Raw genomic sequence first — 23474 nt, forward strand, 5'->3', positions numbered from 1 at the left:
GAAGATGAAAAAAGTACTAAAGGAGAAGAAGAGCCAGTTCAGAGCAGAAACACTGAGCAGACATCAGTGAGGGGAAACAAGCAGCAGATTCAGCCACAAAAAGGTAAGATTTTGATTAAAAAAAGAAATCTTGTGTTCAGTTAATTCTTCACTGGTGTCATGATTATCATCATTACTGTCGTTATTATTATCATTATCTTTTTATTGTGCTGCCCATTAAATGTGGGGGGAAATATGAAGTTTAGCATTGCAAATACAAACAGATAATTAATGATTTATTCATTATTATTGTTGAACATGTACTAAAATAAATTGCTTCAACCTATCAGGCATTTTGAGATGGCACAATCATTTGATAAATATAACTATGAATCTCTAACTGTGCAACTTCCTGTATTTAAATCTGTTCAAACATCCATGAAGGTGTAACTGAACCAGTTTCATCCACTGAACTTGCTGGCTGTTTATTGCACTGTTTGTCTTTGTGTGTCAGAAAGAAAGACTTTGTCCTGCGGAGGAACAGACAGACCAAATCCAATGATGTTTGTTCTGATCTTGATGTTCTTTGCTGTCACAGGTAAGGGAGGCAGTTAGTTAAATTTTTTATCAATAATGAATTGTATGATTATAACAATATTGGAAATTTACAGGTTATGTTATCTTTAGGAAGCAAGTCTGTATAGAATATGAATCATCTTTAAAAGTAAAAAAGTTATATGAAATCATTGTATAGTAATAGTTTAATACACAGCATCAGTTATCATCCTGTAACGCACCCTTCTGTAGATTGAGGCATACTGTGCATACTTTTTGGGATCCTATAAGTTTTTCCACCTCTTCAAGCGGCAGGAGGAAAATATGAAATAGGTGAGGGTTTTCAAGGAAATTGAGCACTTATAGCAATTTCGACCATTTGCCTGTGATTTGCAATCATAATCAATTCATGACTGTATAACAGTTTTTTTGTTTGTTTCTTTTCCAGTTAGTTTAATTCAGTCAACAACTTGACAACATTTTACAAGAAACACTCGTCACTTTCTGATGAAGTGACAAGTGTATCGTTACTTATGCGACCTAAAATACTTTCTTTTGACAATATGACCATCACCCTCATAGTTGCAATTTTTACACTTTACATTTAGTAACTCTAACAATCAACAAAGGTTACAAAGTCTTTATATAGGTCATATCTACCTGCTGAACAGATGACTCGTGGGCACAGTTTCAGCACGGCATACGTCACCCTGCCAGCATATTTATGATACTGAGAACAGCCGTCAAGTACCACAGCATTTTTAACTAAAGACTTTTTTGATCAGTTATGCTTAATGACAATTTTAATATAATCTGTCCTGGTTTTGTCCTTTTTGATTTTGTATTTTCAGGTCCATCAGAGGTTTCCTGCAGCAAATGTACAACAACCTCTGTCACTCTGCATAAAATAAATATAACAGCACAGGTTGGAGGCGATGTTGTTTTACAGTGCTCTATTAAACCAGCTCATAACGTCAGCAGTGTAGAGTGGTGCACAAATAATCATCTTAATGAATGCCAACCAATATTTCACTCCACTGACCAAAACAACACTCAGCCAGGGTTTAAAGGATGGGTGTCACCTTGGGAGCAGAAAAAGAGTAACTGCAGCATCATCATGAAGAACTTCACCATATCAGACTCTGGATTATATCAAGTCAAAGTTAAAGAAGAAAATAATTGCACAGCTGAAGCAAATCTTAATGTTAAAGGTATTAACAGGCACAGCAAATAATATCTGTACACTGACTTTGTAAGCTGTTCATCATGTTTGTAAAATTTCCAGTGTATTGGTACACAGACAACGGTGAGAAGAACAGAACTGGTGGGAAGTTTGAGCAGAGCACAGGGGGAGAAACTACATTACTATGCTTACATCAATAACTTAAAACAGCTGATCTTTTTCTAATATTGTACAAGACTGAGGCCAAATGTAATGAATAAATGGATAAAAATACGTACCTTGATGTAGTTTCTCTCCCTGTGCTCTGCTCAGACTTCCCACCAGTTCTGTTCTTCTCACCGTTGTCTGTCTCTGGGGTGAAAACACACCGCAGGCCCTAGAAACCCGGAGCACTTCCATTGTGTCAGTGAATTTGCAGCGTTTTCTTCTTGTAGTTGTTTTCGTTTATGCAGCTGTTGTCTGTATTTGCAGCGCGTTTGCACTGTCGGCCACCGTATGATGCGTTGAATCTGACCCGCAGTGTTGATGGATTTCCTGCAATCTTTATCAAATGGACTAAATCTGGCTCCGACAAAAGCCTGTAGGAAAAAAATTGCAATATAACACAAAAATGCAACAGACCTGTTTTTCTGATCATCAGTAATGTGACAGCAGGGGATTCTGGACGGTACACATGTACAGCAACAAACTAGGACACAACTCTGACAGCACAAACAGAAATAAATATATAATGGATCTACTAGATTCTTTTTTTTTTTTAAAGTTTAACTTCATATATTATTTGTGTTTTGAACAGATTCTTCTTTTGTATTCACAGTTACTCCAAAGATCTTGAATGACTCTTCATGTCACATTGAGTCAGAGGTCCTGACGTGTGTGTGTGTCAGTGAGGGGGTTCCTCTACCCACCATCGAATGGTCAGTACAGAAGGGGCACACTAATTTCTCTGTCATGACCAATGTGTCAGAGTCCAGAATCACCAGCACCCTGACTGTGTCCATGTCAGACCACCAAGGTCAGACCAACGCCACAGTAGAGTGTGTCAGCAGGAACGATGTCGGGAAGGATAATCGCAACTTCACCGTCAAGTTAGAAATAGGTGAGTCACAATCAGAGTAACTGAATGCAGCCAAAAGATTTATTTTACGTTTGACAACTACTATAAGAATTTTCACTCTTGAATTATTTTTTTAAAAGTTTTGGACTTTATTCAAGAAACATAAAATGAGCATATTTCCTCCCTTCCCTCCAGATAAACCATACTCTCTTGAGAAATTATGGGAGGACTTTAAACATCTGGAGTTCTACTTTCTGCTTTTGACTGGATTTGTAATCGGCATATTTCTATCAGCGATTGTTGCTTGTTTGGCAGTAAAATGCCACAGGTATGATTTAATATTTTAAAATGATTCAATCAAAAATATTTTATTTAATAAATTATATACCATTTCTCTTTTTCAGCATATTTTATTCTTCCCACTTTTTAATAAATATATAGCTTCTTTTCTTTTATATATTTTCTTTATATATATATATATATATATATACATATATATACAGTATATATATATATACTGACTGACTGATATTTATAGGTTAATATCTGTCAGACCTTGACATCACTATTATTGGCTCTTACAGACACATAACATTATGTATGAAGAATGAACAGTTTCCACACATGTTCATATTTTACTTCTTCTGACTCTAGAGAACAACCTGGGTGACGACCGGAGAGGGAAAATCTAAGCTGCCCATTAAAAGTTGTTCACCTGTCATGTCTTTAAAATGATGTTGGATTTATAAAAGATGAGAATGACAAATAATCAAGTGTTTATGGTTTAAAAGTTTTTTTAATTGTGGCTGCTACTTAGTTATCCTTGTTTTTTATTGCTTGTTATTAACTAGCTCTCATTGCTGTTATTTCATTTTCCCTCCCAGAGGCAGAGACAAGAGAACAAGAAATCAGTTCGAAGATCTGGAGATGGTGAAAACTCTCACTGCTACAAAGGTAGTTGCATCATTATTGTTAGTCATAATGACTTATCATAATATACTGTAAGAATTTAGAGCAATTTATCCATTCACAGAAATTCTTTTCCTAATTTAAAAACAGTTGCTAATACTGTCAATATGTAATAAACCACAGTCAGACTCATAGTTTTTGCAGCATAATGCAAATTTGTTGTGTGTGAGAGAGAGAGTTATACGGCACCTTATAACTAAAGGAAGATAGCCACCTTTCTTCTAGAAAATTTGTTTTCACTCAATGATAAAAAAATAAATAAATAAAAAAAATGGTAATGAATCAAACTATGACAGGTTTCATATTTTTTTTTTTTTTATTTAAGCATATTTGTTGCATGTAAAACAAAAAATAAAATAAATAAATAAACACTTCAGGAATAAGGAAGTGAGCCTGGATAATAAAATAGGAATTAAAAAAAATAATGAATATTTAAAATTAAAGCTATTAGATATGTAATGTTTTAATCAACCAAATCTGAGAAGCACAGCACTGAAAGTGTGTTGATGCAAGTTTAACAGATCACCTGACAGATGAGGGCGAGAGACTGAGACTCCATCAGCTAATCATCTGGCATTTAGCATAATTTTTTTTATTGTTCCAGGTGGAGGTGGAGGTGGAGCATGATGGCATCCAAGACCAGGAGACAGCAGAAGGGTGCACAGAGTCTGCTGGGCAGTCAGCACCTGATGCAGATGTGGAGCCCAAAGAGACTGAGTACTCAGACATTGACTTCTCTAGACTATCACATAGGAATCCCACAGAAGCACAGGAGAAACAGGACACCAAAGAGACTGAATATGCTGAGATAAAAACAGGAAGGGAAGAGGGACAACTGGAGAGGGAGGAGGGTGAAATACAGGAGGTCAATGATGAGGAGCTGATGATGATAAAGCAGGATGAAAATCCTAAAGAGAGCATGGTAGGTGAGGAAGCATTAGGTGAGGATGTGCTGTTGTGCTCCAGCGGGAAAGATGTAATAAATTAGACTTCAGGAGTGAAGGTGAATTACATAAGGACCGTCGTTGGTCCGTGTACGTTTGCCTGAACATACACGGACCATCATTTCTTTTCTATACTCATTTTATTTGTTAGTTGAATATGCAAATGCTTTCGGTATGCTTGTGGGTTGCAGATTCTTAGAAAACCGCATGCAGTTTGTTGCAACAAAAATACATTTGGGTAGGAGTAAGGGTGGAAATATACGTTGTCAGTACTTATTAAATAGAAAAGTGATGAGTTGGAAGTGGATTGGGATGGAGATGGGTTTCTCATGTGACATGTTTCCATGTAAGGAGTTGTTCCTGTCCTGAGATTATCTCAGTTAAAGAGGCCCATGATGTTAGCCACTCAGCTACTCTGTTTATTTTCCACCCAATACATGCTAACCACAATATGAGGCAGCACCTTTCAGAGTGTACAGTGCTTAGCTATGACACAGCTTTTCAGCAGCAAAAAAAAAGGAAAACAAAGACATATATAGATCTACAGTTATGTTACTACATATGTATGACATTAAAAAGAAGAAATCTTTGTTCCTGTTTGAGATTGATGTATTTGTATGCTTACATGTTTTTATGAATATAACAGAATATATGTACAATACTCAGGAATTTAACAGATTTTTGTACCACTTGCATTTTTTAATACATGTTTAAAATGAAAACAGATGCTGTTACATTTCAGTAAACTTAAAGTGAATTTAGAATTACTGGAGTTGAGGACTCATTTCAGTTCTTCTCATTTCTATGATCTTTTTGTAGTCAGTTGAATGAGATAGCTTTTACTAATTTTAGCAATATAATGTAGAAAGCTGACCACCATGGTACCAGACAAAAAAAAATGAACTTTCCTCTAAACTCTTAATAAAAAGCTGTTCAGTGCAGCAGGTAAGAGATCATATCAGATGTCTTTCCTTTTGTGGACAAAAAGGTAAAAGAAAAAAAAAGTTGCTACTCAACAACACAACAACACCCATTTATGGGAAAATGTTCGGCTCTGGTTCCTCTTGGTGGACGCCTGTCTGCACATTGTTGGTTTCTCAGTGCCAAACTGCTGCTTTTAAATTTCACATGATCATTCATTTGTGCACTGAAAACATGGTCCAACAATAAATTCCTTATTTTAAACTCAGAACTTAAATTTATGTTTATGATCAGACGATTATAACACTGCAGCCAAGAGTGAGAACAAGAAGTTCAGAGATGCAAAAACGACAGTGATAGCTTATGGGGAAGTACAAAAATACCACAGTGACTTTGCTGAAAACAGTAATTGCAGAAACTGCATAAAAAAAACTACTTGATGCATGTAGGTGCTCGTTTTTCACTCCAGGCACTTTATTAAGGTTTTTTTAGACATAAAAATTAATTAAATAATCTTTATCTGCAGATACAGGTGCAAAAAATACACACTGATTACAATTTTTTTCTACAGAACTCAGCATAAATAATGTACTCTGTTCCTTCTATGCATTAAAAGTAATTTATCTTTAACAGTATAAATTGTAAGAACAAGACACCATGCTACACATCCATGATTATTAAATATGAAAATACTACAAAAAAAAGAGAAAAAAAATTGCATAATGAGGGAAGAGACAGAAAAGGGAAGAGAGCAAGAGTTGTTCACACAGAAGAAATGAGACAGCACGACAAGACACTCAGGTAAAACAGCATCTTCATTTCTTGTTCCTAGTTATTTTTTTATTTTATTTAATGGTTTAATGGCATACCAGATGAGGATGAACTTTGGGTATGCATGTACACTATAGCAGACATTTAGTGGCAAAGTGTTAGACGACAACAGATGTGTTATTCTGAGCTGTTGCTCGGTGCTCAAAACAATCCCCCTGAGTAAAAAATTAGTTAAATATACATCCTGTGTTACCTCCTGTGTTGACAGCTGTTGTGCTTTTTCTAGCCCAGTTTGACCACCCAAGCTTCCTGTATGTTTTATCAGTTTTTGATCACAAAAAATACCTGTGCCTGTGAAAATGTCTGTGTCCTAACAAGAGAGTGACACAATCTCTTTTTCATTGAACCAGAATGTTTTTCGTCATCTGGGTAGTTCTGCTTTTCAAAATGAGGAGCATCAGTCCAAACTCAGGTATAGTCTTCAACTCTCCTGCAACCTCATTGCTGATGGAATACTTTTCAACATCTTTGGGATGTAACATTAGTCCTTAAACCAATTTTTGAGTGGTTAATGCTTAGAAGTTGTACAACTTAAAAGCGTTCAAAAAGTAAAAAAAATAATAATTCAAAATGAACTCACAAAAATAATGAAACAGTGGCTCCCTAGGCTGTTCTCCTCATTACATTAAGGATCAAATACCTTTAAAAAGTGGTTTCTGTGTTCCTCTAGTTGGATTTTATGCAAATGTTAAAGTTCTTCTCTATTTTCTACGCTGGTGGCAGGTAAGTGACGCTAACGCTGTAGGGGAGACGACACGTTCAAACTAGGCGCGCCCAAACATTTATGCTTTCATTCAGTTGTATTTTGTGCCAGTCTGATAAAAAATAGGAAAATAGTGTCTTTAAAAGGTACACTCCGGAGCACAGCGGGGAGGATTTGGCCAGCCTGACAGATTTTATAGATCGTTGTTATGACAGAATCGTCATGGGGAAACCAAACAACACGCCCACCCCCTCCACCTCATCTAATGCCAAGAGACAGCGAAATGAGGATTCACCTGGAGCCATTTCACCACCTGGGAACGACTCAACGGCTGTTCTGATCTCTATAAATAAGAAACTCAGTAGTTTTGATGCGCGTTTGAAAATAAGAAGATGAAGGAAACGGTGATCGATCAGCAGGCGCGGAGCATGAGAGAGAACCTGGTATTTATAGGGATTCCAGACCGGACGGAGGAGGACCCGAGACCACGATGAAAAACCTCATCAAAACTCAGCGGAAACTACCGGAGGAAACGGTGAAAAACATCTTTCACAGAGTCCATCGGCTCGTCGGGAGGAAACCCGGGTCCAGCAGACCAAGACCTGTTGTAGCGAAGTTCGTCAGCTTCAAACAGAAGGAGCAGGTGAAGAACCAGGGCCGCGAACTGCGGAGTAAACGACCAATATCCGAGAGAGATTCTGGACCGACGGAGAGTCCTGTTTCCCATCAGGAAACAATCCGTCACTGAAGGCTCGCGCTGTCATCGCGGTGGATAAATTATTTATTAATGGACAGCTGTACCGGGACCCGGACATCACTCTGTGGCTCTACTGACTTGGTATGTGCTTTAATTTCGCTGTAGTCTCACTAGAGCATGTTATATCCATAAAACTGCCATAAAAGATCATTTAGTTAACAGTAAATCCACTGCCCGTCTCCACTACACTGTTCTCACAGGAACACACACAGAACAGCACAAGCGCACATACATCCCTGTCACAACCAGCTGGCAGATACACATGCACGCGGAGAAGCAGTGGGATGCACGCACGCACGCTTCAGTGATATGCATATAGCCCTCATTTCTGTGGTTGGTTCATGAACAAACTCACATTTGTCACTTGGAATGTGCGTGGAGCTGGCACAAGGGAAAAGAGGTTAAAAATTTTTAATCGTTTACAAGAAATGAAAGCAGATATAATATTACTCTAAGAGACTCATTTATCAAACTCAACAATAGATCTTCTCTCAACAACCCAGTTTCCACACGTGTATACAGCTTGTTATAATTCTAGGCAGAGAGGAGTAGCAACTCTTATTAATAGAAGGTTAAATTTAGACATAGATAATACAATCATAGACCCAGAAGGCAGATTTATAATAGTTACATTATCTATTAAAAATGTTAAGTTATGTATTGCAACTATATATGGTCCAAATGTCGATGATGAAATTGTTAAATAGTACATGAAGGATTTTGGTCTCTGCGATGTTTGGCGCTCTCACCATCCCACACTAAGAGAATACACCTTCTTCTCTTCAGTTCACCATTCCTATTCTAGATTAGATTATTTCTTAACTAGCAGCTCGCTGATGAAGGACAGGTCAGAAATCAGAATCCATCCCATTAGCACTAGTGATCACGCACCAGTATCATTCACTCTGAGAAATAAGAGCAATAAACAAGCAACTAGAAACTGGAGATTTATACGTCATTACTTAAAGATCCTGAGTTTATCAGCTGCTTTAAAAGGGAATGGTCCTTATTTCTAGAAAACAACGACTTGCCAGAAACTTCAGCGTGTGTTCTTTGGGAAGCAGGAAAAGCAGTAATGAGAGGGAAAATAATTTCTCATAAGAAAAAGAAGGAAACTTTGACAATCTCAGAGTTAGAACTCAGAATTAAATCCTTAGAGGACGCTTACTATGGCTCCCCAGAAGAACACATACTAAATGCTATAAGGAAAGCTAAACTTAAACTTAATTAAATAATAGATAAAAAGACGCAATTCTTGCTGCAAAGACTTCGCTTGGAGAACTTTCAGCATGGCAACAAATCACTCTTCATCACTGATCACTCCTTATTCCTCATGCTCTGCATGCTGACACAATCACTGACTTGTCCAGTGGGTTTTTATACTAAGAGATAATTCTTTTTTTTATTTTTCCTGTGAGTTAGTATCTGGTCGCTGTTATGCTACTTTCATGATATGTCTTTTTGATTTGGTTTTTATGTAAAAACTCTTAATGACTAGCAGCTCTGTTTTTTTGTTTTTTTTTTGTAAAAGTTGTAGGAAATTTTCTGGTGTGTTCATGTACAGGTGTAACATTTTGTTGTCTGGTGATGGTGTGGATTGAAGGGTCGTTTCCTTCTTTCTGTGATGTTTTTGTCTCCTCTCTTTTTCCTTTTTGCATCTTTTTGCTATTTTCCATCTTTTTCTGTCCCCTCCGGTCAGGTCCAGCTAGATTAAATAGATTCTGTGAAGTAAATAAATGAATCAGATTATCAAGAGGAGCCCTACCCATAGGCCTCCCCTTGGCCAAGGAAAATTGGTCAGCACGATACAGCAACCAGATTATCATTTTGCTTGCTATGATGCTGGACAGGACAGGTTAAAAAAAAAGTTCTTCTCCATTTCCTGCTGTTAATTTTTGTTACTTTTTATTTAATTATGGTTGATTTTATGTCTGACCTAACAAAACATCAGCATTAGTGGCTAATTTGTGTTGTTTTGTACCTTTTCTTATTTTATGTCACATTTTATGCAAGCTACTGCTGCCATTTTGTTTCTTTTAATTGAAGCCCCTTGACTCCTTGGGGCCCCAGTTTTTTATTTATGCAACTCTTAGGTGACATTAAACATTACTTTGTGGCCACTTTAACCCTCTTTGTTGTCATTTATGTACCATTTTAGTCATGTGTTTTTGTTGCCCTTTTTTTTCTGCCTATTGACACCTCCTAACATTCTCATAGATCTTCTATACTACATGCATCTCACACGCCCTTCTGCACAGGAAACTGTTGTCATGTCACTGTTATGCTGTATTATAACTATACTGTAACTATAGCTGCTTAAATGCCTGGTTTAACAAAACACAATTGTTTTTTGTGACTATATTGTTTTATGCATCTGCTATTTGTGTGTCACATTTTGTTGGTTTGTAACGTTTTGTTGTAATTTTTCCTCTTTCTGGTCATTTTAAGTCTCTTCATTTGTTCTTTGATTTAAGATCAGCAAAGAATCTCTTTTGACTCCTTGGGCCCAAGGTTTCATTCTCTGTGGGACTGTAACAATACAATAAAAGAAATCCAGTATGTGTTTGAACATTTCATGTGTTTCCTTTGCTCAATTTTAAATATATATAGTCTATAGGTAAGGTTTATGTAATTTGTGATAATAATGATCTTATTCCTTGTAGATTTAACACAGCTAAACACAAAGGTTTGGGGCTGTTGATGAAGTGAAAAATGTTCTGTCTTCAGCATCAGCATGTTCCTTTTTAAATAAATTTAGGATAAATTCATAAAAAATACAAACAAGGTATATTAGGTATAGATCTAAGGTATTCAGGGGAATTCAATACCATGAAAAAAAATATATATATATAAAATATATCAACAGCACTAAAAACATCCATTAGGTTCAATACACCAGCATTGGAAAAACAACCATCCAGGCATTTACTGACTTCTAAATTTAAAATATTTAATATATAGGAAATAGATAAACTCACTTTAGATGAACAACAACTTAATTTAATTGAAAGACTATATCATTCCTCCACAAGTTTCTTACAGATATGTATTTTAACAATGTGACAGACGGACAGCAGACCACTGAGCCTGAACTCCATCCTGAGGATTACTCTAGCAGTGAACCAGGAGAGGTCACAGGAAACACCACAGAGAATCCAGGACAAACCTCAACTTTTATCCCTTCATCCAAACATGAAAATGCTACAGTTACATGTGAAGCCAACTGCCCAAATAACCTGACTGTAGAGGAAGCAGCATCTCACAATGCAACTGGTGAGTAATAATAATCCTCCTGTTTTTCTTCCAAGATCCGCTTTCACCGAAGTAACTGAAACTTGATATGTTTCACAGACAGCATTGTTTTCAAGCAGTGCGCATTCAGGTTATTAGATACCACACCCTGTTAAACCGGAGGATTGATAGATCTTGTATTAGCTGGTAATTTTATATGCATTATATACAGTGTTGTTTGAAACGGTTTCAGATGTACTAACTGCATAAACCTTCTTTTTCTTTCTGCTCCAGTTGTATTATCAAGATAAGGGGTTGATTACAAACGCAGACTGATGCTGCATGTTCAGACTGATTTAAAAAAACTCAAACTCATTTATGTCTTTAAAGTTCAAAAACTTTAAAGATATAAATAAAAGTGAGATCATGGGAAATGCAGGGACATGCAACTCCTTAAAACTACCAAAACCATTAAGTGAGTTAGCAGGAATCAGTGAAATGTGAAATACTTCCGAAAAGTATTATTTGTTCATTAAATAAAAGTTTATACTCCAGGACACTGATATATATATATATATATATATATATATATATATATATATATATATATATATTAAAGCGGCATGTCCTTCTTTGTGTTTTAGCAATCCATCCTTTCATCCCCACGAAACCAGGGATTAGCCTCCATGAAACCAATCATGTCTGAAACCAGGTACCAAGGTGGATATTTTGAAACCTTTGTGTTCCGTCAGGACAGCATAACTGTACAGTTGGAGGATATGACGTCAATGTGACGAACACGCGCCAAACACAACAATAATAATGGCGTCGGTAACCAACTGTGTTGTAGTGCTGCTCCAGACAGTCCTGGCTTGTGTAGCACCAAAATGCACTGCTTTTACAACACAGTATTACGCTACTGTGCCATCAACAGCGAGACGCTACATCTTGTTCTAGCTTTGGAGGGTTACTCTTTAATCATCACAGCACCTCCTACAGCCTTGCAGTATGTACTACAACGGTTTTGTGAGGATGGTGAAGCCTTAGTTTTCACCGTTTTCACACCTCAACTTGCTTCAGCATTGTGTGGATTTAAGGCCCATTTATGCTTGACGAAGAAGACGGATAATCAGACTGACTGACAATTTCATCCATCTTCTGCATTGGTTATACGCATAATTTGGTCCATTTTCAGGGAGCTTAGCTATCTGTCGCTTGTTGCAGAACATGGAGCATAACCACCAGAAATCACGTTCAGGGCTGAACAGAATAGCTGACATGTGACCAGGGACAGACAAACCACAGAAGAAGAAGAGAAGGAGAACAAAAAAGCAGAAGAACAATGAAAAAGACCACAACAACTGTAGAAATTGTGTGAGTTTTTGAAGAAAGACCATGTATGAGTGTTTAGGGCGTGTTGGACTGTTGGAAACAACTTTATAGCGATGCATTATCGCCACCAACCGGGGTCAGTATGTGTAAGTGAACTCCAAACTCTGCATTCATTGTGGATGAACTGACTTATGACCAATGGAAACGTAAAAGACACACGGAAGTATGAGGGTGGAAACTTATGACAGAACTGTCTGTCTTCTGCAAATTCGTCTCCTGCTTCGAGCATAAATGCTGCCTGCTCTTTTCTTCTGGAGATTTCGTCTCATCCAGGTTCAGCAAAAGAGAGAATGTAGCAGCTGTTATCATCACTTCATCATAACGTTGTCAACACTTACCACAGCTTATACCATCATCTTCATCATCCATGGCAGTTGATGAAGGTCCTGCTTTTTTAATCACACAGTTTCTCTGCTCCTCCAGAGAAACGCCCATTTCCTCTCCTCTGTCCCGACAGGTAGCTGCATCCTCTGGCACAGAGCCAAATCTGTATCTCAGGAGAGAAAGTTCTGTTTAAAAATTTTATATGAAGGGGGAAAAAAAATGATTTGTTTTAATAATTTCATCTTTCAAACATAACTGATTTGATTTGAGGTTGATTTTTTTTTTTTTTTATTATTTCATTTCTGATTGCTGGTCTTATTTGTCACACAAATGTTTTGACTCTCCTTCCAAGTTATTTTAAATGAGAAGATGCATCCAAATGTTTGACTACTATTGTATTTTATCATTTGTCCTAATTTCTTTTTATTTTCTAAAAGACGTGAAGAGATTTGAGCGTCTGAGTAACACCATTACACAAGAAGTAAACAGAAACTTTACAAGTAAGTCAACAATTCATATACAGAAAATGACAGCATAATTCTTTTTGGAAAATGTTTATGGTTTGTCTTTACATTTTTCTGCCTGATTTCTTTTAAAAGATGCAAAGCAACCTGAGATCACCGGAAAGACAACAGTCACTGAGAGTGGTGCTCTGAATCTGACCTGCACTGTTGATGCTTATCTTCCATCTGTGAAATCCTGGGCTACACATCTCATGAACAGAACCTTCATAAACGAAACTGGAATATCCACTCTCGTCATTCACAACGTGTCAGCAGAGCACTCTGGACTGTACATCTGTACAGCAAAATATCTCAACAACACCCTGACACATGACCTGAATGTAACTGTGATATGTAAGTAATTGGTTCAATCATGTTGTTCTTGCATGAGTTGTTCACTAAAATCTAAGAATATTTTATTTATCTATCTATCTATCTGTCTGTCTGTGGTATGGTTTGACTTTCAATTGTTCTGATTGAAATATGTCCAATGTTTGTTTTAAAAGATGCAAAGCAACCAGAGATCACTGGAAACACGAACATCAGTGAGGTTCTGAATCTGACCTGCACTGTTGATAGTTTTCCTCCATCTGTGATCACATGGACTAGATTTGTTAAGAACAAAACACAGTTTAATGAAACTGAATCTGAAGCTGGAGCATCCACTCTTGTCATCCACAACGTGACGGTAGAGCACTCAGGACAGTACATCTGTACAGCAAAATATGTCAACAACACCCTGACGCAAGACATGAATGTAACTCAGATAAGTAAGTAGAAACTATGCTGTAAATGAAATTTACAACTCAAACAAAGACACATTAATAACACACTTTGAAAAGTGATTATTTTCTAAATTGATTCTATGGAAATCTCAAATTTTTGTAAATTGTGTAATAATTTTTAATGCATTGATTTTTGTCTAAGACCACATTTTCTAACCAGCATCTTTTTATGAAATTTCTAGACTACATGATCATAGATCACATTAAAGCATTTGATATTTCAAAAGATCCATAAAACGGTTTTGATACACAAATCCAGTCATTTTAAAAGAGAAGATCCAAAACCTCAAAATGACTTACTACTACTCTATTTCACAATTTGTCCTGAATTGTCTCTTACAGACTGGAAGAGGCCTGAAATCACTGGCAAGAGAGATGTTACAGAAGGAAATGTCCTCAATCTAACCTGCACCGCTGACAGCTGGCCTCCATCTTATATCACCTGGAGTAAACTGGGATTTAACTTCACCTTGAACAACGGCACCGGAGCAGCCTCACTGGTCATCTATAATGTAACAGCAGATGACTCTGGACAGTACATCTGCTCAGCCAACCGTCCGAATAAAATCCTGACACAAGATGTGAATGTAACTGTGAAATGTAAGTAGACAGTTCAGCCATCTGTGGTCAAAAACTGTGTTTTTGCTTTATTCCTTTTTGATGTCATATATATATATAATATATATTCTTTTTTGTCTTCTAGCTAAAAGTCAGATAGCTGAATTTATTTAAAGACGATTATTTTTTTTTACTAGATTTTTGGTTGAGAAACGTGGAAAAAATGTTGCAATAGTTAAGACATGAGGAAATAACTGTGTAAAAGGGTTTCTGTGTATTTAGAGGATAACACAGACTATAATGTAGTCTATAATGTGGATTCCAACCTGTTTTCCTTGGGGACCCCTTCATGCAAATACTAAAAAGGCATGGAGCCCCTGCCCCAACCCATGCTGAAACCATGCTTGTTTTTATGCTTTCAGAAGTGGGATTTTCACTATAAATAATGTATTCTGGCTGAGTCCTGTCCTTCCATAAAGTCTAGGTAAAAGTTGCAACATATAACATTACTTTTTTCTTAAAGTGGGGATAATGTGTGGACATTAATCACAATGGCTGAACGTTCAAAGTCTTGTGGACCCTCTGTGCTCTTTGGGTCCCAGACTCCAGATTGGGAACCACTGATGTAGACTATTCTTAAAAGCATCACTGCCTGAGCTGTGTGTGATATGCTACAAAAAAAACAAACAATAAAAAACTGTCAAATCAAACACAGAGGCATTTACATGTTCACAGCCAGTAGATGGTAGTATTGCTTAGATATTTGCTGTGAAGGATATTTGCTTGAATTAAGTTACAGAAAATTCAGAAACATCCAGTTTTTAACATTTTTGAAGGACGTCATGTAGTTTACTGAGAATACCAGGATAAGAGGCTTTAATAGGTAAAAACAATTATGCCATTTGTGGACAAGTGAAAAGAAACACTGCTTCTGGATAACGTAATCAAGGAGAATCACATGTGGTCATAAAACTGACCCCTGTAAGACTCCATATTTTACCAAACACAAACTGGACCTGTGGCTACTGACTGTTTCACAGCATTTTCTGTTAGATAAGTAGGATGAGAACCATTATCATTGGTATTATAAAGGTCATTAGTTACCAGGAGGAGGGTAGATTCAGTACTGAGGTGTTTATAAAAACCTGAAAGTTCTCAAATATATTATTGTTTTTAATCTGTCAAAAACAATTGTATACAAAAATGTTTTTCTCAAACTTTATAAATAAATAGGAGCTTGGAGATTGGCCTATGTTTAAAAAGTACAGAATGATCCAAGCTCTGTTTTCGGGCTGTTGCACATACAGTAAGAAACTTTAAATTGGTCTAGACCTGTGTTTCTCAAGTCCGGTCTTCAAGGACCAGTGCCCAGCATGGTTTACATGCTCCTGCACTTCAGTACAGCTGGTTGTAATGTGTGGCTCATTAACAGGCTTCCAAAGAATTTGGTGAGGAGGCTTAATAATATGAATCAGGTGTGTTGGAGTAAGGAACCATCTAAAACAGGCGGGGCCGTATATGAGTTAAACAACACTGGTCTAGAACATATCCAGTGAAGTGTTACGCTGTAAATTAAATTTACAATTAAATTCTTTATCTTGTCAGCTCATGCCGAGAAACATTAATAACACACGTCAAAATGTGGTCATCTAACCATATTTTTCCAACCAGCATCACATTTTTACAAAAGGTTTAGACTGCATGAGCTTGAATCACATTAAAACACATGTAAGTTTATTTTTAAAAAGAGAACATTTCAAAAAAGTTTTCTTCCGTCACACTAACCACAAAAGTTCTGAAACTTGGAATTTGTTGTTTTAATTAAAAGCATTTTAATAAAAACAGAAAACAAGACGAAGCCGTAGTACCATCAGGAACAGCGATGCTCTGAATCTGACCTGCAGTGTCATATTTTATAGCACATACTGTATTTTGTCTTTGAAGTTACGATTCTGTCTCTTTGCAGTGCTGCCAAAGATCCTCAATAACTCTAGATGTGAGGCCGAGTCAGATGTCCTGACCTGTGTGTGTGTCAGTCAGGGGATTCCTTTGCCCACCATTAAATGGCCGCTTTTGGACAACCACACTGAGTACTCGTACAACACTGCTGTGTCGAACCACACAGTCACAAACACCATCACTCTGACGGTGAAAGACCACAGCAGATCTTCAGCTGTGTGCGTCAGCAGCAATGGAAACGGAGAAACTAAAAAGGAACTCATAATAAACAAAGTTAAAAAAGAAGGTAACAGCTTTTTGACTCATTTGACAAACTGTAAAAATATGTATTTATATTCAAGCTGTTGTGACAGAAGTACATAGACACAGAAATATGTTGGGTTTCTTTTTCAGTTTTTGGTAACCATCATGTTCCTAATTGTAGGTCAGTCCATCATATCTTTAAGCAGTGTTACTCAGCCAGGAATCATCATTTCATTTTTGATCGGCGTGCTGCTTTCAGCAGTGGTTTTCGGTTTGGTCAAGCTGTGCTGCAGGTACACTATCAAGTTTAAAACTGTGCCCATTTCTGTATACAAATATCAGATATATTGAGGCACAATGTTAATTGGTTGTATTTTAATATGCAAGTAAAAATTTCCACATGTTAATTATCTGAAGGTTGGTCAGTAATAGAGGTAATGGCAAAACAATATTAAGTGGAACAAGAAAGGTATTTTCATGTCAAGGCACATAGGACAATATATTATTCTAACAGTTGCAGCTGAAATATATTTACAGGAAAAAACGGAAGACTTATGGAAATCTGGTGGAGGCACAGGAGATGGTGACAAGTCAACACAAATCACAGGTATTTATATTAACTTAGCAGAAGTACCTGCCAGTTAAAATAAATCAGGCTTAGCTGTGACTTTGGTGGCATCTAGTGAAAACAGAGTGGTAAGCAATTTGTTTCAGCAAATAAGACAAACTATAAGTTTGTTTGTGCTAATAATCAGAATACAATTTATTTGAATTGCTGCTACTTTCCCTTAATGTATATAATGTGTGTGTTACAGATTAATAATAGTGAAGCAGTGGAATATGCCAAAGTCCAGACCAAAAGGACAGCTGAAGAAGCTGAGGCAGCAGGAAGCTCGGATGTAGAGTACTCTGATGTTAATGTGTTGCTGTCTGAAAGACGGATTCTAGGTAAAGCAGAACAGAAACAAGGCAACTCAGCCCCAGAGTATGCTGAAATTAACAAGCTAAAAAAAAGGAAAAAGTCAAAGGAATTTGGAGACCGCAAAGAGGAGGAGGGGCTAAAATGCTGTGAAGAAGACAAGGGAAGCGATGATGGAGCAGTCTATTCCAATGTGATGGGACTAATGGAACAGGTTTAATAGACTTTCGATAAATCAGCTTAAGGATAAAGTTATTTTTGTAATAAATTCTAATGTATTGATTTCTTAATGTGAGATATCCCTGCATAAAGCTCTACAAAGCTTATATTCTATTGGTTTCATTGCAGTCTTAGTTTCTAGTCTTTTCTTTTTCTTAGTTTTATTTTGTTTTACTTAGTATTTATCCCCTTCTGTATTCTTCTGAATTCACGGATCACTTGAACAGCATTGACAACACCTGGAACACAAAAATTCACACACGAGGAGGAAACAAACAGAACCATAGGCCTACCTTTCTTGGACACAACAGGACAAGACTATAAAAAATGTTTAGGGTGTGTTGGGTGGTTGGAAACAACGTTCTTTGCACTGGCATTTGAACAAAACTGAGCTTGACATTCGCGTGTTTTATTATTTAATTTTATTCTAGTTTTTAATTCTAGTTTTGTTGTTTTTATTATTTTATAGATTTTATCTTTTTATCAATTTTTATTTCTGTTTTTATTTTTATTGGTTTTTATTGTTTTATTGTGTAGTGTTTATTTTAACTGTGGAGTGTTTTTGTTCTGTTGTTCAGCACTTTGGGGCAACTGCTGTTGCAGAAAATGTGCTATATAAATAAACTTGAACTTGAACTTGAACTTGTTATTGTCATGGGATTCCACACGTTGGGGCTTCCTCCGCCCCCTTTCCCTTATATGGATGTGAGGCGGATCCTATGATTAAGGCTGCGCAGCTGAGGAGAATCGGGCTCATCACGTCACCTGCATAAAGATTCCTGGCTGACCTTCAGTCTTCGCTGGATCGTTGCTACTACTAGTGGTAACCAGCCGATCTCTCTTCTGAGTCTGAAGTTACTTTACCTGTGTTCTGACCTGCCTGTGTTTCTCTCCCAAGCACCCTGCCTGGAAACTGCAGCTGACTCACACGGACCCTGTCTGCCCGCTCTCCGCCTCATCCAGTCTGTCCGCTCTCCGCCTCGACCTACAAGGAACCCATTCGACCTGTCACCACTTGTCTCAATAAACTCTTCACTAAATACCTACCGTCATCTCTCTTCCTTGGGTCCAAGCTTCAACCGTGACAGAACGATCCAGCCAACAACATGGACCCATTGGAACAATCATCCACGGACACCAGAAAACCAGATGCGGGCAGTGAGTTATTTTTTGCTGTTTCATCACAAGGAAACCTTCTAGGACAACACTCCCAGGTACTTCGTTCCCTCAATGATAGCCAACAAGCATTACAAAGCCAGCTAAACGACATCACCACCCAAATGACAACCATGCTTAACCAATTATCCCAGCTCTCCGCTCCCACAGCTTCACCGTCTGGCTCCAGGTTACCTCCGACCCCTCCAATCCATGAAGTCCATGTTCCGGATCCCAAGCCATTCACTGGGGAGTTGGGTAAATGCAGGGGGTTCCTCCTACAATGTTCTCTTGTGTTCGATCAGAAACCAGTCACCTATGCCACTGACCGATCTAAGGTTTCTTTCATTATTGGTCTGCTAGCCTCCAGAGCGCTTACTTGGGCAGAAGCCTATTTAGAAACCACGCCGCTACACACCCTGACCTACAGAGAGTTCACAAACGAGCTAAAGAAGGTTTTCGACGACCCGGTGCGAGGTCGGGAGTCGGCCAAACGACTCATGACATTAAAACAGGGGGCTTCGAGTGTGGCTGAATTTTCTGTAGAGTTCCGGACTCTAGCAGCAGACTCAAAATGGAACTCTGCGGCTTTAATTGATCATTTTTTGAATTGTTTGTCAGAAACCCTGAAGGATGAGCTGGCAACTCGGGATCTCCCGGGGACCCTGGATGAACTGATAGACCTGGCAGTCAGACTGGACAACCGTCTCCGAGAGAGGCGCCGGGACCGTAGGGGGCCCTATTCAGTCCCAGCTCCGGGAGAAGTCTTGACCCCTTCACTTCGACCTCCCACGGACTCCTCTCCCACTGAGGAGCCCATGCAGGTGGGACGGGCACATCTAGCCCAGGCTGAACGCCAGAGACGGCTGCGGGCGGGTGAGTGCTTATATTGTGGAGAATCAGGACATTTCCGTGTTACTTGCCCAGTCCGCCCAAAAGACAGGGCCCGTCAGTAAGAGTTGGGGTTCTGACGGGTCAAATGGATAAGAAGACTACAACCCCGACCAAAACTCAAATTACTGCTTCAATAACCTGTTCTGATCAAGCCTTCACAGTTCCGGCGTTGATTGATTCCGGGGCTGAAGACAGCTTCCTCGATATCGGTTTGGCGGAGAGAGCTCGGATAGCGCAGGCACCGCTGCCCCGTCCCATGACCGCCAACTCCTTGGATGGCCGACCTATGGCCCAGGTAACGCATACTACGGTTCCTGTCAGACTACAACTCTCCGGAAACCATTCAGAACTGATTGAGTTCAAGTTAATAGACGCACCAGACACCCCCCTGGTTCTTGGACACCCTTGGCTGTCTCGCCACAATCCACACATTGACTGGGAGACTGGCACTATATCCGGCTGGAGTGTGAGGTGCCACCAGTCCTGTTTACGATCTGCTTTGCCTTCCACTAGATCTACGGAGAGCATGGCGCAGACTCCGGATCTGTCGACTGTTCCGACTGAATACCACGGGCTGGCAGAGGTTTTCAGTAAACGCAAGGCCACGTCTTTACCACCTCACAGGCCCTATGATATGGCCATCGACATATTACCAGGGGCCTCCTTGCCCAACAGTCGGCTATACAATATCTCCAGGCCCGAGAGAGAGGCTCTCCACAATTATATACAGGACTCTTTGGATGCCGGCATAATTAGACCGTCTTCTTCCCCCCTAGCAGCAGGTTTTTTCTTCATTTCCAAGAAGGATAAAACCCTGCGGCCCTGTGTCGACTACCGAGGTTTAAATAAAATAACTGTTCGTAACAAGTATCCCCTGCCTCTTATTGACTCTGCTTTTGATGCTCTTTTAGGTTCCACTGTTTTCACTAAACTGGATCTCCGCAATGCGTATTACCTAGTCCGCGTCAGAGAGGGGGACGAGTGGAAAACTGCATTCAAAACCCCTCTGGGGCATTACGAGTACTTGGTCATGCCATTTGGACTAACTAACGCCCCAGCAGTGTTTCAGGCACTGATTAATGACGTTCTCCGTGATTTTCTGAACCGGTTTGTGTTTGTTTATCTAGACGACATTCTTATCTATTCCCAGAACCTGTCTGAACACAAGTCTCACGTCCGGCAAGTGCTGCAAAGGCTGTTGGAAAATAGACTCTATGTTAAAGCAGAAAAGTGCCAGTTTCATTCCACTACCATCAGTTTCCTGGGGTACGTTTTCCTGAGCGGGCAGATGAAGACTGATCTGGAGAAAGTGAGAGCAGTTCTGGAATGGCCCAGACCGGACACCGTAAAACAGTTGCAACGCTTTTTGGGTTTCGCCAATTTCTACCGCCGGTTTATCAGGAACTTTAGCCAGGTTGCGGCGCCGCTCACTAAACTTACGTCCCCCAAGGCTCCTTTTCAATGGTCGGAGTGCGCTGAAGGGGCCTTCCAGGAACTGAAGACCCGGTTTGCCTCCGCACCGGTGCTCACTCACCCCGACCCATCCCGTCAATTTGTTGTGGAAGTGGATGCCTCTGATACGGGGGTGGGGGCTGTTCTGTCTCAGCGGTCTGAACAGTCGGGTGAGCTTCACCCCTGTGCGTTCTTCTCCCGGCGTCTTTCCCCGGCGGAGAGGAACTATGATGTGGGCGAGCGGGAGTTGCTGGCCGTGAAACTAGCACTGGAGGAATGGCGTCACTGGCTGGAGGGGACAGCACAGCCGTTTATCGTTTGGACCGACCACCGGAATCTGGAATACTTACAGACAGCCAAGAGACTGAACCCCCGGCAGGCCAGATGGGCTTTGTTTTTTGGACGTTTTAACTTCTCCATCACTTTCAGACCAGGTTCTAAAAACATCAAGCCGGACGCCTTGTCCCGACAGTTCAGCCCTGAAGGACCTGCTATGGATCCAGAGCCCATCTTGCCTGCGTCGTGTGTGGTGGCCGCTGTCACTTGGGAGGTTGAACAGAACGTCCGTGATGCGCAACGCACACATCCTGATCCAGGTACCGGTCCTCCTAACAGGTTGTTTGTTCCTGACCCTGTCCGCTCCCAGGTGATCCAGTGGGGGCACGCCTCCCGAGTGGCCTGTCATCCTGGTGTGGCTCGTACTACATCACTCATCCGGAGACGCTTCTGGTGGCATACGCTGGAAAAGGATGTTAGGGAATATGTGGCAGCCTGCCCCGTCTGTGCGCGAGGGAAAACACCCTCTCGGGCTCCCGCTGGTCTTCTCCGTCCTCTTCCTGTCCCCGGGAGGCCCTGGTCCCATATTGCCCTGGATTTTGTTACCGGTTTGCCACCTTCTGAGGGTAACACCACCATCCTCACTGTAGTCGACAGGTTCTCTAAAGCTGCTCACTTTGTTGCCTTGCCAAAGCTGCCCACTGCATTGGAAACGGCTGAGATTATCTCCCAACAGGTTTTTCGGCTTCACGGGATCCCTGCGGACATAGTCTCGGACCGAGGGCCTCAATTCGTGTCCCGGGTGTGGAAAGCTTTCTGTGATGCCCTGGGTGCGACGGTCAGCCTCAGTTCTGGTTTTCACCCCCAAACCAACGGTCAAGCTGAAAGGTTGAACCAGGAATTGGAATCCGCTCTGCGCTGTGTGGCTGCTGCTAATCCTTCTGCTTGGAGCCGTCACTTATGCTGGGTGGAGTATGCGCATAACTCCCACGTCTCTGCGGCGACGGGCCTCTCCCCCTTTGAGGCGTCCCTGGGCTACCAGCCTCCGCTTTTCCCAGAGCAGGAAGCTGAGCTCGCGGTTCCATCTGTCCAACGCCATCTGGGTCGATGCCGCCGGTCATGGAGAGCGACTAAGGCAGCATTGTTGCGGACGGCCGACTGCAACCGTCGATGGGCAGATCGTCGCCGGACCCCTGCTCCTGCATATACCCCGGGACAGAAGGTCTGGCTGTCTTCTAAAAACATCACTTTGCGGACGGATTCCCGCAAGCTGTCCCCCCGGTTCCTTGGCCCCTTTGAGATCCTGGAGGTCATCAATCCCGCCGTGGTCAAGCTCCGGCTGCCGAGGTCTATGAGGGTCCATCCGTCCTTCCTTGTCTCTCAGCTGAAGCCGTTTTCCTCCAGTCCCTTGGTCCCTCCTTCCAGGCCCCCTCCGCCCCCCCGGGTCGTGGATGGCGGTCCGGCTTTCTCGGTCCGTCGCCTCCTAGACGTTCGCCGTCGTGGCCGGGGTCTTCAGTATCTGGTGGACTGGGAGGGCTATGGCCCTGAGGACCGCTCCTGGGTCCCTCGGTCCTTCATTCTGGATCCGCGTCTCGTTCAGGCGTTCCATCGGCCCGTGCTGTTGGGTCGCCTGGGGGCTCCCCTTGAGGGGGGGGGTACTGTCAT

At 40.4% G+C, this 23474-nt stretch overlaps 2 protein-coding genes across 4 annotated transcripts; both read left to right on the plus strand.

Moving 5' to 3' along the window:
• Positions 1-5762, plus strand: LOC121640951. The gene is made up of 7 exons (XM_041986770.1): positions 1-103; positions 494-577; positions 1386-1745; positions 2535-2825; positions 2970-3102; positions 3659-3728; positions 4348-5762. Exons 2-7 carry the CDS (start codon positions 538-540, stop codon positions 4729-4731), a joined length of 1278 nt encoding a protein of 425 aa, XP_041842704.1. The 5' UTR covers positions 1-103; positions 494-537; the 3' UTR covers positions 4732-5762.
• A 508-nt stretch (positions 5763-6270) lies between these two features.
• LOC121641047 (hemicentin-1-like) lies at positions 6271-18463 on the plus strand. Of its 3 annotated transcripts, XM_041986907.1 has the most exons (12): positions 6271-6409; positions 6790-6851; positions 10966-11172; positions 13284-13346; positions 13446-13703; positions 13856-14119; positions 14477-14734; positions 16659-16937; positions 17076-17187; positions 17282-17286; positions 17428-17501; positions 17710-18463. In XM_041986907.1, exons 1-12 carry the CDS (start codon positions 6279-6281, stop codon positions 18031-18033), a joined length of 2037 nt encoding a protein of 678 aa, XP_041842841.1. In that variant the 5' UTR covers positions 6271-6278; the 3' UTR covers positions 18034-18463. The 3 variants fall into 3 exon arrangements, with proteins under 3 accessions (XP_041842841.1, XP_041842842.1, XP_041842843.1); XM_041986908.1 differs by lacking the exon at positions 17282-17286 and having other exon boundaries at positions 6273-6409; positions 17432-17501; XM_041986909.1 differs by lacking the exon at positions 6271-6409 and having other exon boundaries at positions 6774-6851.
• Positions 18464-23474: the final 5011 nt, after the last annotated feature.

The sequence above is a fragment of the Melanotaenia boesemani genome, chromosome 6, assembly GCF_017639745.1.
Source record: "Melanotaenia boesemani isolate fMelBoe1 chromosome 6, fMelBoe1.pri, whole genome shotgun sequence".
NCBI classification, from domain to species: Eukaryota; Metazoa; Chordata; class Actinopteri; order Atheriniformes; family Melanotaeniidae; genus Melanotaenia; species Melanotaenia boesemani.

What these genes read in the sequence shown, in the direction of transcription:
- LOC121641047 (XM_041986907.1), top strand. Translation starts at nt 6,279, where the DNA reads ATGATTATTAAATATGAAAATACTACAAAAAAAAGAGAAAAAAAATTG. An exon ending in CAGCACGACAAGACACTCAG is followed by an intron (nt 6,410 to 6,789) that starts GTAAAACAGCAT and finishes TCATTGAACCAG; the next exon opens with AATGTTTTTCGTCATCTGGG. An exon ending in CCTGAATGTAACTGTGATAT is followed by an intron (nt 13,704 to 13,855) that starts GTAAGTAATTGG and finishes TTGTTTTAAAAG; the next exon opens with ATGCAAAGCAACCAGAGATC.
- LOC121640951 (XM_041986770.1), top strand. Translation starts at nt 538, where the DNA reads ATGATGTTTGTTCTGATCTTGATGTTCTTTGCTGTCACAG. An exon ending in TTGGCAGTAAAATGCCACAG is followed by an intron (nt 3,103 to 3,658) that starts GTATGATTTAAT and finishes TTTCCCTCCCAG; the next exon opens with AGGCAGAGACAAGAGAACAA. An exon ending in AAACTCTCACTGCTACAAAG is followed by an intron (nt 3,729 to 4,347) that starts GTAGTTGCATCA and finishes TTATTGTTCCAG; the next exon opens with GTGGAGGTGGAGGTGGAGCA.